The following is a 15672-nucleotide window of genomic DNA, read 5'->3' as shown; positions in this document are numbered from 1 at the left end:
ACGTCGCGTTTCCCAGTTTGGGATAAGTCTCAATATTGTACCATGGAGGGATTCTTGATCAAAATGGACCAGCAACAATATTATTGTAAAATTAAACTATAAAATATGTTTCATAAAAAACAACTTTTTTTAATTTATAAGCAAACAATTGTATAAACTGATAAAAGAAAAAGGAAACATCAAGATACCAAACAATATTTATTTTTTACCGTTATAACAAACCTATGGGCACATTTAATGGGAGTTAATAAAGTTGGCCTAAAACTCGAAGGTTACGGTTTTTTTATCCCTTGGTTTACGAACCTTAGGACTCGATTCAAGCTCAGAAAAAACGTTTCGGAATATGTTTTTCTTATTTAAGATAATCTGATTTTTAATAAATGGGTAAACCAGATAGGTTAATGTCGATTCATTACATATAACACTATCAATAATATCATGTAGAAACTGTACGTTACCCAACAATTACATAGGCTTACACGATAACCCGTCAGCCAATCTAATTGCAGGAATTTCACTTTAGATACTTCCGGTTTGAGTTTACCCACAAGAACTTGTTGTGAAAGAGGTCGGAGGAACTACCGTAAAACAGAAACACCGGGGGAAAAAAATAATATTAATAAGTAACTGGATAAACAATTGAGTATGTGAAGGGGGTTGGTGCGACTGGGGTTCATACTATATTGTGTTGGATGGGTATATAACATATACCAACATACTAACATTCTTACACAGTGGTATGTGCTGATATTGTCAGAACAGTGGCCGGGTAGGGGTTTGGGGGTTATCTGTTGGTAGGAATTGACCTAACAATGGGAAAAAACATGCAAATCTAAGCATTTGAGGAAATGCCATTTATATTTAATAATGATTTGCTTAAGTAATTACAAATATGTTTAGATTGTTAAAACATTAAACATTTACTAGGCTGAAAATTCGCAGCATAATGAATGTATTCTTCACTAACAGTGTGAAGTCTAAATTTGACAGAGTCAGGATTTCTTTATAAAATCGTTTAGAACAATCAGACTTATAGTTAAACAAATTGAAGAACAATGGTAGTTTTTCTACTCAACGTTTAGGCTACAGTAGTAAAAAAGTATTAAAATGATTTGCAATCGTACGTGGTTCAAAACAATTTTCATCATCAATGTTCAAAACGATATTTGGAGAAAATTTACTTTTATTACTATATCCAAGATTTTTTAAATCTGACCACAGCTTTTTTAGATCATTTTAATTTTCTTCCAGCTTGTTTGACATACATGTATATTCTGATTTGGACTTAATGACTTCTTTCTGAACAAGGTTTCTATAAAAAGGATATTTTTCTTACTCCCTCTGTTTGCATTTTTTGAACTTAATAGACTGATAAACTAACAGAAATGCTTCTTTAAAAGATAGCTATGAATCTTCTACATTTTTTGCAATAAACATGTTTGACCAATCGCAAAGTTTAGATTTGTGAATAAAATTATCTACATTGTAATGTTTCAAAGATCTTATAATAACATTCTTATGCATATAAACGTTTTTTCCGTGTTTTACGCATACAAAATACAGGCAAATGATCACTGAGACCTATCGGAAGAGTACCAGACTGAATAATCTTGTCTTGATGGCTACATAAAATGTGATCTAACACAGAAGAGGACTCCGAGATTTTGGTAGGGTCATTCAATATGATCTGTATTAAATTACAGATATTTAGAACTTGTTCAAACCTTTTACAAAGAGCTGATTTATTTTTAAACAAAACGCCAATGCGGCAACGCCGCATTAAAGCCGGATTTTTATTTGACGATGCAATTTTTCAAACCGAGGATATGACCTAGTGACCTTGTATTTTTAACCAAAAAGACCCATTTTATACTGTGTATGTATGTAAAGTATCCAAATGTCATGAAAATTGAAAGAAAATCAATATCTTGCAGGAAAAAACTGTAATTTATGCTTAAATTATATTATACTTTAATGTGACTATGATATCCTGGAAAATAAAAATGTAAAAGTTTCTTGAAAATCTATTATGCTTAAATGTGACTAAGATATCCTGGAGAAAAAAAAATGTAAAAGTTTCATAAAAAGTTTCATTATTTTTTTTATTTTTTTTTATGACATCAGGAAAATATTTCCTAAGATCTGATCTAGTGACCTAGTTTTTGATCTGAGGTGACCCGTATTCACAAATGTTTAAGACAACAAGTAGACAAATATTCTGAGCAAGTTTCATAAAGATTTGACAAAAAAATAATGATTTTTTAAGGCCGTGGAATTCTTTCTCCTAAGGCAGTAACTCTGTAATTAGCTGAAATAGAATTACAATTCCTGTACACTGCACTCCCTCTCATTATGATCTATCACTGTATGAAGTTTTATTAAATTCCATCCAATAGTTTTCAAGTTATGCTCCGGACAAGAAAAAGGTAACAAATGGCAATAACTCTGTAATTGGCTGAAAAAGAATTGCGATCCCTGTACATTACACTTCCTCTCATTATGATCTATCACTGTATGAAGTTTTGTTAAATTCCATCCAATAATTTTCAAGTTATGCTCCGGACAAGAAAAAAGAAACAAAGGTCAGTTACTCTGTAATAAGCTGAAATAGAGTTATGGTTCTTGTGCAGTTCACTTCCTCTCATTATGATCTATCACTGTATGAAGTTTTATTAAATTCTATCTAATAGTTTTCAAGTTATGCTCTGGACAAGAAAAAGTAACAAAGGGCACTAACTATGTAATTAGCTGTAATAGAATTGCGGTTCTTATACACGGCACTCCCTCTCATTATGATCTATCACTGTATGAAGTTTTATTAAATTCCATCTAATAGTTTTCAAGTTATGCTCTGGAAAAGAAAAAGTAACAAAGGGCAATAACTATGTAATTAGCTGTAATAGAAGTGCGGTTCCTGTACACTGCACTCCCTCTCATTATGATCTATCACTGTATGAAGTTTTATTAAATCCCATCCAATAATTTTAAAGTTATGCTCCGGACAAGAAATAAATAACAAAGGGCAGTAACTCTGTAATAAGCTGAAATAGAGTTATTGTTCTTGTGCACTTCACTTCATCTTATTGTGCTTTACCATTGTATGAAGTTTTAATAAATTCCATCTAGTAGTTTGCAAGTTAATGTCTGGAGAAAAACAATTGACAGCAAAAAAACAAATAAAGGGCAATAACTCAGTAATTAGTTTAGGTAGAGTTATGATTCTTGAACAATGCACTTCTTCTCACTGTGCTTTACCATTGTATGAAGTTCCAATGAATTCCATCCAGTACTTTTCAAGTGATACTCCGGACAAAAAAAATAATAACAAGGGCAATAACTCAGTAATAAGCAAGATTAGAGTTATGGTTATTGTACACTGCACTTCCTCTCACTGTGCTTTACCATTGTATGAAGTTCCAATGAATGCCATCCAGTACTTTTCAAGTTATACTCCGGACCAAAAAGTAACAAGGGGCAACAACTCAGTTATATGCAAGAATAGAGTTATGGTTATTGTACACTGCACTTCCTCTCATTATGCTCTACCATTGTATGAAGTTTGATTACCATTCGATAAAAACTCTTGATTTTATTACATAAAATGAAAACTTTAACGCAAAATTGTTAACGCCCGCCCACCCGCCCGGTTTTCGCCATTCCATAACCCGTAATTTTTCGATGAAAACTCCGGCTAAAAACAACAACAAATGTTAAACTCACCGAGGATGTACCATTTTGTGTCATATTAATAATATCAATAAAATCTGTTTGTTTAGGTGGTCTATAACATGACCCTATTAAAATAGGTTTGATTTTTGGTAATAATTTTACTAATAAAATATCAGCCCAAACGGGTTCAACATTGTTCTTTTCTAGGTTCCGATTTTCGGTGAACGCCAGAATTTCATGAACGTATAAGCATACTCCACCACTTTGTCTGTTCCGGTCCTTTCTGATCACATTGTATCCTTAAATATGTATTTCCTAGTCCATAACTGAATTGTCCAGCCAGGTCTACGGCTGCAATCTATACTTTGACATTAAAAGTGTCACTTCTGGAAACTTTGGTAATAGAGATCGTATGTTGTATTGAATAAAATAAAGTCCTTTAAATTACGTTCAAATCAGTTAAAATTACGACACGATTCTGTAAAAATCTCCCGATTGTCATGTAAATCTGGTTGAATTCTATAATTAAGAACATTGTTTAAGTCATCACAAAGATCAGAAGGTAATAATATAAAAGTACATATCTGACAATGAAATAGAAAGATCCATTGAATTTGCATACGTTTTAGTAGCAAGAATCACCAATATAGCCAGAGCATCTAATATGTGAAGCAAAAACAAAACAAAACAAAAAATACCGACAACATCAGAGATCTCTATCAGATAATCATCCCTTTAATAAGCAATAAACAGTATTGTCATCTGATAAAATATCACCTAATCCGGTATCGGAAAGTGATTTCTCACACCTCCCATAAGTAGATCCAATAATTTAACCATGCTATAAATTCTTGCCCACGGGCGAAGATAAAATGCCCGTTTGGAACTCTTTTTTAATGGTCGCCACATTGTAATTACCTCCCTGGTTGAAGACTGTTGTCTGTAGCATTATGGAAACATAGTCTTGTTGCAATATTTAGAATGCTTATTAATTATTTCTCGCTTCAAATGTCACAATAAAACAGTTTTCACGCAGATTTCCAGAAATAATGCTTCACTCAGATTAGAACTATTTAAAGACCGAATTGACTATTAACATAATCTGAATCACTGCGCGCATATCCATGACAACCACGAATAATCGCATATCCATACGCAATTATTTTCACTAAGCACAAAAGAGTTCCAGCAAAAAAATACATTTTTACTTAAAGTGACACTCTTATTCAAAATCAATACATTTAAGCATGTTTAACAAACATAAATTTTGACTGAAAACCCTTAAAGTACTTACTGAATAATGCATTTATGGAAAATACTAACTACTGATAACAAGATTGTAACCATGTATTTAATAGCAGAAAATGCAAAAATATTAAATGATTGGTGAATGCTAAAAGATTAATTGTGGTCTTCTATAGACGAATAAGGAAGATATACTGTGTTTAATGCTCATTTCTTTCGAATTTAACTCGATATTCTTAATAAGAACCATTTTTTGACATGTATTCATCCTATTTGGAATATTAAAACAATATTATTAATTGTGATAAATCTTGTTTGGGAGTAAGAGTGCATCTTTAATTTAACTGAGGTGGGAGAAAAGGCATCTACCATAGCCGCTCGTGTAAGATCCATTGAACGAGGTTTACCTCGTTTCCGCAAAACACCTTGCGCGAGGGTCGGGACGATAGGTTCATCCGACCCGAATGTAGGGTGTTTTGCGGAAACTCGGTAAACCTCGTTTCCGCAAAACACCTTGCGCGAGGGTCGGGACGAACCTATCTTACACTCTCGGCCATGGAAGATACTTATTAGCCTGGATTAAATGGCCTTACCATTTCATTATCGGGCCTGGCACAAGCTGGAAATGGCTGCCCCCTGTGTATTCTTTATCTTATAGGGAAAACATATGTTGTTGACCGTCTCTTTAAAACTCTGTGGGTATTTCACTCTTATAATGATGTATTGAAAACAATCATAAGGTAGTGTTGGTTAGCTTTGGTTTGTTTGGAAATCGGATAGTTACGTAGTTGTATAGTTTTCGGATACTGAAATCTTGTAATACAAAAAACACATCAATTATTCAAATATCGATATGTCAGTGTGTTCATAGTATAATAGAATACATAGTTTAATTATTAATTGTTGGTATACTGTGTTTGATAGTGTTATCTTTTAAAATGTATTCAACAAAAATGAATAAATTAATTTAATGCTTGGCACCTGTTCAGTTATACTGTCCATATAGTATCATTTATATATGCAAGTATTACCAGTCTTACTTTCGCAGCTAACCAAATACTTCTAGTGTGAATGTTAGAAAGGCACGGGTTCGTTTTAATCTTTATTGTACCGTTTCAGTTATAATAAGCATGTAGTTCCAATAAACGTTATCCATATAATATAAGAGAGAAACGTTTTGAAAATAGAAGAGAGTAACAATGCTTGTTAATAATTAAAAATACTTTGATCTGCAAAACAAATTATTTTAGAAATATAAGTATATATATTTGTAAATGACAGTTTATTTTTAACAGGACGTTCCTGCAAAAATGCATTCAAGAGACTGGACATCCCTTCTTCAGGAGGAATAATAAAATCATTGGAACAAGGAACTCAGACTGGCATATTTAATATTTAAACAATGTCGATACCATATATGTAATGGACACCAGTGAATGGGCTACACAATAAGTGAACTGATGTATCAAGTAAATAAGCCCTATATATATTATGCTCAAAACTATGACGGTGGTCTATGTTAATCACTTAAACAAGGGACAGCATGAATGGAAAGGTCAGCTATGTTATTAGGCGATACCGGTAAGACCAGCTAATGACAACCCTTACACTTAACCCAATGCAGAAGGTATTGGCGGTGGTCCGCCCGGTTAGCTCAGTCGGTAGAGCGTTGGACTGTTAATCGGACAACCAGGGTTCGATTCCCGGGCGGACCAGGTCACTTCTGTTGTGATTGGTTATGAAATTCTTTCTACGATCATTTGCACTGTAACACTGCTTCTGGCATGTACAGAAGTTGTCAGTTCCTTGCAGAAGTGAAAGCACCTAGTACTGGTTCACCGCCCAGGGTACGTGTGCGGTGGTTGAACTGTCACTCTGGGACCCTTCAATGTGCTCACGCCGGGACCCGGAGTATAAACTACTAACACCACCACCGGTATTGGCGGTTTGGCGTTAAAGCTGCACTCTCAAAGATTTACTGTTTTTTACAACTTCTTTATTTTTTGTCTTGGAATGAGCAAATATTTGCGTAAACATCTGCAAACCAGTGATAAAAGACTGCTGACAAAAAAAGATCAGATCGCAGATTTTCATATTTCCGTTTAAAAATTAATGTTTTATGTCTAAAAACGTTACTGACGGTTTAAGAAAAATGCATAAAACATCATTTTTTGAACTTAAATATAAAAATCTGCTCTTATTGTTGAGAGTACGCTGGGAACCAGACAAGATACTTATTACATTGTACCGGACGATACCGGATACCGCGTTTTAGCACTACCCGACCTTTTTATGAAGTTATTTCCCTTATTAACTACTACAACTTCTTAATGTAAGGGATATTACTGAAATGAAAACGAAAGTAAGCAGAGATGGATACCGCTGTCAGACTGGTTGGCAGTTACACTTCTCGTGATAAATTTATCAGGCTTTGTCAGTACATCTTGAAATTTTTGGCTGGTCAGCAGAAGACTAACGCTGGGATTAGGCTTGGTATTATTTCATCGGAGCTAGGGGCTTGTCGTACCGTGTTGAGATTGTTTGACGATGTGCCTATGTTTGCGTACTCCCTTTCTTACGGGTTAGGTAGAAAGGTATGAAAGAAAATTACATTTTTTCAAAGCTTATAATATTTTAGCTTATAATAAATAAATGGTTAACATACTTCATGTACTATAAAAGACTTCGTTTGGACAGGTAAAGATTATACATTAAAAGGTCAGTATTTAGCACGAGTCTTTTTTCTAGCCTAAACACTTGAGTTCTGAAAGAGAAACACAGAGGCTCTAAAATGATCATTTAAGTGACGACCATAATGTATACTGTTATATTAAAATCAGGGAAACTGTACGTAACAAGCCCTTGCCAATGGATCAACAAACAAATTGTTGCTCGTCTACTTATTACTTAACTTACACGTACATCACTACATGTACAACTAACAGATGGAAAGTGATGGTAAAGATTATAAAATAGAAATTTGTAGATAATTTGACATTGTTTCACATATACATTAATTGATAAACATAAGTTGTTGAAGAACAGCTAGAAAACTCCTAACACAGGCGTAGCTCCATTTATAATAAGCCTCTGTAGGCCCAGGCCTGCCCATCAGTTATGGAAAAGGTGCTAATAGTAGACTTAGATATGGAAACACTTCTTAGGGCAATAAAATATTTAAAAAAAACGTGAGACCATACTTTCGACCCCTCGACAGGACCTGAAAACATAAAATAAGTCTAGCTATGCCCTGACAGGGTGACACAAATGTTCAGCAATACAGGACAAACAAGACAACGTGATGAATGGAATATGTAAAACAAATAGTTACAACTTAGATTAGCTTGCAGCTTGGTCAGTTCAGCTTTGAATGCATATATATATTTTTTTGTAAATTCACAAGGGGTGAAAGTGGTATGGGGTAATTCAGTGTCCATCTCTCACCAAAGAGGTTGTGCCGGGGTTCGATCAGCATCATGGTTTCTGCCAAGGAGGCTGACTTGAGAGTTCTTCATTTCACCTGTCTTTACAATCGAGGAGTAAAAATTAATTAGTATAAACCAAATACATTAATATCTTCTTCTTTCAGGAAAAAAACACATGGCTTCGTTGTTTACAGCTACTCGGCAACCTGGCAAACCAGGTGTACTACCCGTTGGAGCATATAGCTTGGTTAGCGGACAGAAAGATCCTGGAAAGGAACTCTGGACCATGGGGACTAGCCTGCCTTGTAGCATGGGCAGTGTCTCTTTTAACTGAGATTTTCAAGTGAGTGCATCAATGAGAGGAAATCTTGTACTTAATCAAAGAATAACTCAAAGTGTATTTCTTTTAAAAAACAAGTTATACATTAAAACATGCTACCTTTAAACACACGCAAAAGTTGAAATTCTTAATGATATAGCCTAGTACTTAATGAGTGCCTTTCTCCAATTTCATAAGCTGAAAATATAGGTTGTATTCAAATAAGTTTTATAACAGTCCTAGCGGGAAGGAGGGCTTTTAGTGCAAACAATTTAAAACATTTTCAAAGCTGGGAACATGCTAAAGATACTGATAACATTTTAATGGTTTAAATAAAAATATAAGTTTGAAGAACATGTAATGATACTCTTATGATGTAACATTCAAGCTTCAATCAATACTGCTTCCACAATTTATTTCATAGTCCAATTGAATATATTTAATTTTAGAATATGTTTATTCAAACAAAAACAAAGCACATACACAAATTCTTTTATTTTTTGTTCAAAATCCTTGATGTTGAAAAGTATATACATGATTTGTAGGTCAATATTACAAATACGGCTGATCAGACGTGCACAGATCCAACTGCTTAAAGAGAGGGAGCTGGAAGCACAGGAAGAGAGGTTCGTCAGTAATCAATCCATTACCACCATTGTCTGGCTGTGTTCGTCAGTAATTAATCCATTACCACCATTGTCTGGCTGTGTTCATCAGTAATTAATCCATTACCACCATTGTCTGGCTGTGCTCGTCAGTAATTAATCCATTACCACCATTGTCTGGCTGTGTTCATCAGTAATTAATCCATTACCACCATTGTCTGGCTGTGCTCGTCAGTAATTAATCCATGACCACCATTGTCTGGCTGTGCTCGTCAGTAATCAATCCATTACCACCATTGTCTGGCTGTGCTTGTCAGTAATCAATCCATTACCACCATTGGCTGTGCTCGTCAGTAATTAATCCATTACCACCATTGTCTGGCTGTGCTCGTCAGTAATCAATCCATTACCACCATTGGCTGTGCTCGTCAGTAATTAATCCATTACCACCATTGTCTGGCTGTGCTCGTCAGTAATTAATCCATTACCACCATTGGCTGTGCTCGTCAGTAATTAATCCATTACCACCATTGTCTGGCTGTGCTCGTCAGTAATCAATCCATTACCACCATTGGCTGTGCTCGTCAGTAATTAATCCATTACCACCATTGTCTGGCTGTGCTCGTCAGTAATTAATCCATTACCACCATTGGCTGTGCTCGTCAGTAATTAATCCATTACCACCATTGTCTGGCTGTGCTCGTCAGTAATTAATCCATTACCACCATTGTCTGGCTGTGCTCGTCAGTAATTAATCCATTACCACCATTGTCTGGCTGTGCTCGTCAGTAATTAATCCATTACCACCATTGTCTGGCTGTGCTCGTCAGTAATTAATCCATTACCACCATTGTCTGGCTGTGCTCGTCAGTAATTAATCCATTACCACCATTGTCTGGCTGTGCTCGTCAGTAATTAATCCATTACCACCATTGTCTGGCTGTGCTCGTCAGTAATTAATCCATTACCACCATTGTCTGGCTGTGCTCATCAGTAATTAATCCATTACCACCATTGTCTGGCTGTGCTCCAATCCATTACCACCATTGTCTGGCTGTGCTCCAATCCATTACCACCATTGTCTGGCTGTACTCCAATCCATAACTGCCATTGTCTGACTGTGTCTGTCAGTAATCAAAAAGATAGATAAATTTGCACATTTATGATTTGATACAGCACTTGACAAAAGACTTAACAGTAAAATGTTACCCAAATCATAAATTCAGATGCTGTTGTTGTCTTGCATAGCCTTACTGATAGCAAAACTCATGTCCTCCATATATATTACAGCTGATCTACTTACCACAGATTCTCAGCCCTTAACAACCAGAAAGTCATTGATTCATTTCAAATCCAGACTAGTCACAGTCACAACAGAAATATGATTTAAGAGATATTACAAAATATTTCGCCTCCAATCACTAATTCGTGTCAGACGGCTGTCAATCTCTTGCAATGTTTCTACTGGTTTCATAGTCCCTATCAATCCCTTATAGACTGATGCATGAACACAAAGATGTACAAAGTATAGGCTGACAACACCGGTAAATGACGTTCAATATGTCAATTGGGCTACTAGCTAACACATAAATAAGTAGTATTTTTCTTCAGATATCTCCGGTGAGCCAGTCAGGGCCATCATCTTTTTTTATCTGATCTAGGGGCGCACAACCATCATTAAAGGCAGAGTTATGGACCTTTATTTACTTGTGTTGTGTCTCATGTACGGCACTTTTCCAGTATGTCGAATAACAAGCAAGATGAATAAATTATCACAAAGGCTATGAAAACAAATATGTCTATAATATGTATTGGAAAACAACTCTAGTTCTGTGATGTTACAGACACCATCCATGTTTAAAGTTCACAGCCCAAATTGTAGATAAGTAGTTGCAGAACATCTGTAACACAACACTGAACAACCACTCCTTAATATCCCCTTGTAATTGCATCCTTAGCGTGAATCACAATCCCCGTATCGTTGAGTGGCAAATGGTCTAAAAGACTGGATTTATTACACAGTGTACCATAAATAGCATCAATATGTTTGTTTTGCTTCAATGCAAAGTTAAATATGCATAAACGAGTCATTGCTCTCAGCTCATCTTAGGTTGGTGTTATATTATACTGATTATTATCTAAAAAAGTTAATTGCATGCATGCTTTTTCCACTCCAAACCAGTTATTTAACACCAAATTCAGTTGTATGTGATATTTATTTGATTTATTTCAGAGAAACAGCTGAGATGTCAACTAGTCTTAAAGGTCAAATCAAAGTACTGAAGTCACAGGAGCGGGAGCTGTATCTGGCAGTTATAGAACACTTAACAGACCTTGTCAATGCCATCAACTGGCTGCCACCAGGATTCTTGTGGTCTGGCAAGTTTTCTGCTAGATTCACAGGTGCCATGGGAACAATTTCGTCAGCTATAAAGTTGTACAGGTTTCATAAAAGGACTGATAGCTCCTGAATGTAGCATTATTCATAGTTTGAAACAAAAGCAGATCATGGGATGTGTTTGTTTTAAAATGTAAGAAGTTGTCTGGTACTCATAACCGAGCTTTTTAAATGTAATGTAAACTTTTAAATCATTGGTAGGTGTTTCATACTTCATTCACATTGAAACACCAAATTATGTTTTACTGTGAATAATAGAATTATCCTGAGCAATAGTTTGTGTTACATACATGTATTGTGATTATTTTGTGCCATTATAATTGTGGTCTGCCACTGGATCAGCCTTTGTTTTTGTTTTCTTTAATTTACATTATCTGTCACAAGTACAATGTTAGTTCAATGTGTTTTAATTATCTCAATTATATCAAGTTATTTTCAGAGCACTACTAAATGAATGTGGAAAGAGCCATTTTTAACGAAAACCTGGTTATTATAATGATGTGTGTCATTGGGCTAATATCTTCAAATGGTGATGTACAGGCTCTCTGTTTGACTAATATTCCCCAATAATGATGTACGGGCTCTCTGTTAGGCTAATATTCCCCAATAATGATGTACGGGCGCTGTTAGGCTAATTTTCCCCAATAATGATGTACGGGCTCTCTGTTTGGCTAATATTCCCCAATAATGATGTACGGGCTCTCTGTTTGGCTAATTTTCCCCAATAATGATGTACGGGCTCTCTGTTTGGCTAATATTCCCCAATAATGATGTACGGGCTCTCTGTTAGGCTAATTTTCCCCAATAATGATGTACGGGCTCTCTGTTAGGCTAATATTCCCCAATAATGATGTATGGGCCCTCTGTTAGGCTAATTTTCCCCAATAATGATGTATGGGCCCTCTGTTAGGCTAATTTTCCCCAATAATGATGTATGGGCGCTCTGTTTGGCTAATATTACCCAATAATGATGTACGGGCGCTCTGTTTGGCTAATATTACCCAATAATGATGTACGGGCGCTCTGTTTGGCTAATATTACCCAATAATGATGTACGGTCTCTCTGTTAGGCTAATATTCCCCAATAATGATGTACGGGCGCTGTTAGGCTAATTTTCCCCAATAATGATGTACAGGCGCTCTGTTTGGCTAATATTACCCAATAATGATGTACGGGCTCTCTGTTAGGCTAATATTCCCCAATAATGATGTACGGGCGCTCTGTTTGGCTAATATTCCCCAATAATGATGTACAGGCTCTCTGTTTGGCTAATATTCCCCAATAATGATGTATGGGCGCTCTGTTTGGCTAATATTACCCAATAATGATGTACGGGCGCTCTGTTTGGCTAATATTACCCATTAATGATGTACGGGTGCTCTGTTTGGCTAATATTACCCAATAATGATGTACGGTCTCTCTGTTAGGCTAATATTCCCCAATAATGATGTACGGGCGCTGTTAGGCTAATTTTCCCCAATAATGATGTACAGGCGCTCTGTTTGGCTAATATTCCCCAATAATGATGTACGGGCTCTCTGTTTGGCTAATATTTTCATAAACTGATGTACGGGCTCTCTGTTAGGCTAATATTCCCCAATAATGATGTACGGGCTCTCTGTTTGGCTAATATTTTCATAAACTGATGTACGGACTCTCTGTTAGGCTAATATTCCCCAATAATGATGTACCGGCTCTCTGTTTGGCTAATATTTTCATAAACTGATGTACGGGCTCTCTGTTAGGCTAATATTCCCCAATAATGATGTACGGGCTCTCTGTTTGGCTAATATTTTCATAAACTGATGTACGGGCTCTCTGTTAGGCTAATATTCCCCAATAATGATGTACGGGCTCTCTGTTTGGCTAATATTACCCAATAATGATGTACGGGCTCTCTGTTTGGCTAATATTCCCCAATAATGATGTACGGGCTCTCTGTTTGGCTAATATTTTCATAAACTGATGTACGGGCTCTCTGTTAGGCTAATATTTTCATAAACTGATGTACGGGCTCTCTGTTAGGCCAATTTCCCCAATAATGATGTACGGGCTCTCTGTTTGGCTAATATTTTCATAAACTGATGTACGGGCTCTCTGTTAGGCTAATATTCCCCAATAATGATGTACGGGCTCTCTGTTAGGCTAATATTACCTTAATAATGATGTACGGGCGCTCTGTTTGGCTAATATTCCCCAATAATGATGTACGGGCTCTCTGTTAGGCTAATATTACCTTAATAATGATGTACGGGCGCTCTGTTTGGCTAATATTCCCCAATAATGATGTACGGGCTCTCTGTTTGGCTAATATTACCCAATAATGATGTACGGGCTCTCTGTTTGGCTAATATTACCCAATAATGATGTACGGGCTCTCTGTTTGGCTAATATTCCCCAATAATGATGTACGGGCGCTCTGTTTGGCTAATTTTCCCCAATAATGATGTACGGGCTCTCTGTTTGGCTAATATTACCCAATAATGATGTACGGGCTCTCTGTTTGGCTAATATTCCCCAATAATGATGTACGGGCTCTCTGTTTGGCTAATTTTCCCCAATAATGATGTACAGGCGCTCTGTTTGGCTAATATTCCCCAATAATGATGTACGGGCTCTCTGTTTGGCTAATTTTCCCCAATAATGATGTACGGGCTCTCTGTTTGGCTAATATTACCCAATAATGATGTACGGGCGCTCTGTTTGGCTAATTTTCCCCAATAATGATGTACAGGCTCTCTGTTTGGCTAATATTCCCCAATAATGATGTACGGGCTCTCTGTTAGGCTAATTTTCCCCAATAATGATGTACGGGCGCTCTGTTTGGCTAATATTACCCAATAATGATGTACGGGCGCTCTGTTTGGCTAATATTACCCAATAATGATGTACGGGCTCTCTGTTAAGCTAATTTTCCCCAATAATGATGTACGGGCGCTCTGTTTGGCTAATATTACCCAATAATGATGTACTGGCTCTCTGTTAGGCTAATATTCCCCAATAATGATGAACCTCTGTTAGGCTAATTTTCCCCAATTATGATGTACGGGCTTCTGTTTGGCTAATATTCCCCAATAATGATGTACTGGCTCTCTGTTAGGCTAATACTCCCCAATAATGATGTACGGGCTCTCTTTTATGCTAATATTTCAAAGAAGTGATGCACGGGCTCTCTGTTAAGCTACCATTTTCCAGTGGTGATGTACAGGCTCTCTTTAAAGTTTCTGTTCAATTAGGTTTCTATTCCCCAATTGTGATGTATTGGCTCTCTTTAAAACATCTGTTCTGTTAGGTTTCTATTCCCCAATAATGATGTATTGGCCCTCTTTAAAGTTTATGTGCTGTTAGGCCTCAATTCCCTAATAGTGATGTACTGGACATCTGTCCTAATTTTCATATATCTTTTAAAACTGATTTAATTTGATTACGCACAATGAACTGACTAAAAATATATGTACATGTAGTGAAATGTTGATTTTCTTTGATACAATTACACTTTATTAAGTCAGGTCTCCAGAAAGTTTTGTTATTGAAATATATGCTTTATATGTTGTTGAAGTGGAATGAATTGTTATAAAATGTTTATTTAAAGAAATAAAAGATGATATACAGTGTTATATATTGTTATGACAACATTTTAATCAAAGCATTACTATCTGAAACAGAAATGCTTGTTCAAGTGTTACAAAATAGTTTGAAATAAATTTTAGCCCAACTCATTATTAAAACTTTCGATAATTTACAAGCACACAAAGATAAAGACTAGAATTGCTTGTCACTGCGAAACTTATAATGCCAAGTGGACTATAGAACTTAACAGATGAACAAGTCTGTGTTTTGCAGATTCAAAACCAATCTTACAAGTACTTGCATTGATATATGTCCTCATACATTTTGAGCAAACTATACCAAGCACTTGACAATGAATCTTTCCTGTTAAGTTTCAAAAACAGCTGAGTGGTTGAGAAAACATTTAAAAGCAAAAGTTAACAATGGTGATGGGAAACAGG

At 35.9% G+C, this 15672-nt stretch overlaps 1 protein-coding gene across 1 annotated transcript; it reads left to right on the top strand.

Annotated features, from left to right (window-relative positions):
• Nucleotides 1-7256: 7256 nt before the first annotated feature.
• LOC128241457 (peroxisomal membrane protein 11C-like) lies at nucleotides 7257-13608 on the top strand. The gene is made up of 4 exons (XM_052958388.1): nucleotides 7257-7508; nucleotides 8504-8682; nucleotides 9204-9284; nucleotides 11497-13608. The coding sequence occupies exons 1-4, from the start codon at nucleotides 7287-7289 to the stop codon at nucleotides 11732-11734; spliced, it is 720 nt and encodes a 239-aa protein (XP_052814348.1). The 5' UTR covers nucleotides 7257-7286; the 3' UTR covers nucleotides 11735-13608.
• Nucleotides 13609-15672: the final 2064 nt, after the last annotated feature.

This window comes from Mya arenaria, chromosome 7, assembly GCF_026914265.1.
Source record: "Mya arenaria isolate MELC-2E11 chromosome 7, ASM2691426v1".
Taxonomy (NCBI): domain Eukaryota; kingdom Metazoa; phylum Mollusca; class Bivalvia; order Myida; family Myidae; genus Mya; species Mya arenaria.
The sequence above is the reverse complement of the archived record's forward strand: the minus strand, read 5'-3'. Positions and strand labels throughout refer to the sequence as shown.

Excerpts from the sequence above, each read along its gene's own strand:
- LOC128241457 (XM_052958388.1), top strand. The coding sequence starts at position 7,287 with ATGGATACCGCTGTCAGACTGGTTGGCAGTTACACTTCTCGTGATAAA. Across the intron at positions 7,509-8,503 it reads CTTACGGGTTAGGTAGAAAG|GAAAAAAACACATGGCTTCG; the intron begins GTATGAAAGAAA and ends TTCTTCTTTCAG. Across the intron at positions 8,683-9,203 it reads CTTTTAACTGAGATTTTCAA|GTCAATATTACAAATACGGC; the intron begins GTGAGTGCATCA and ends CATGATTTGTAG.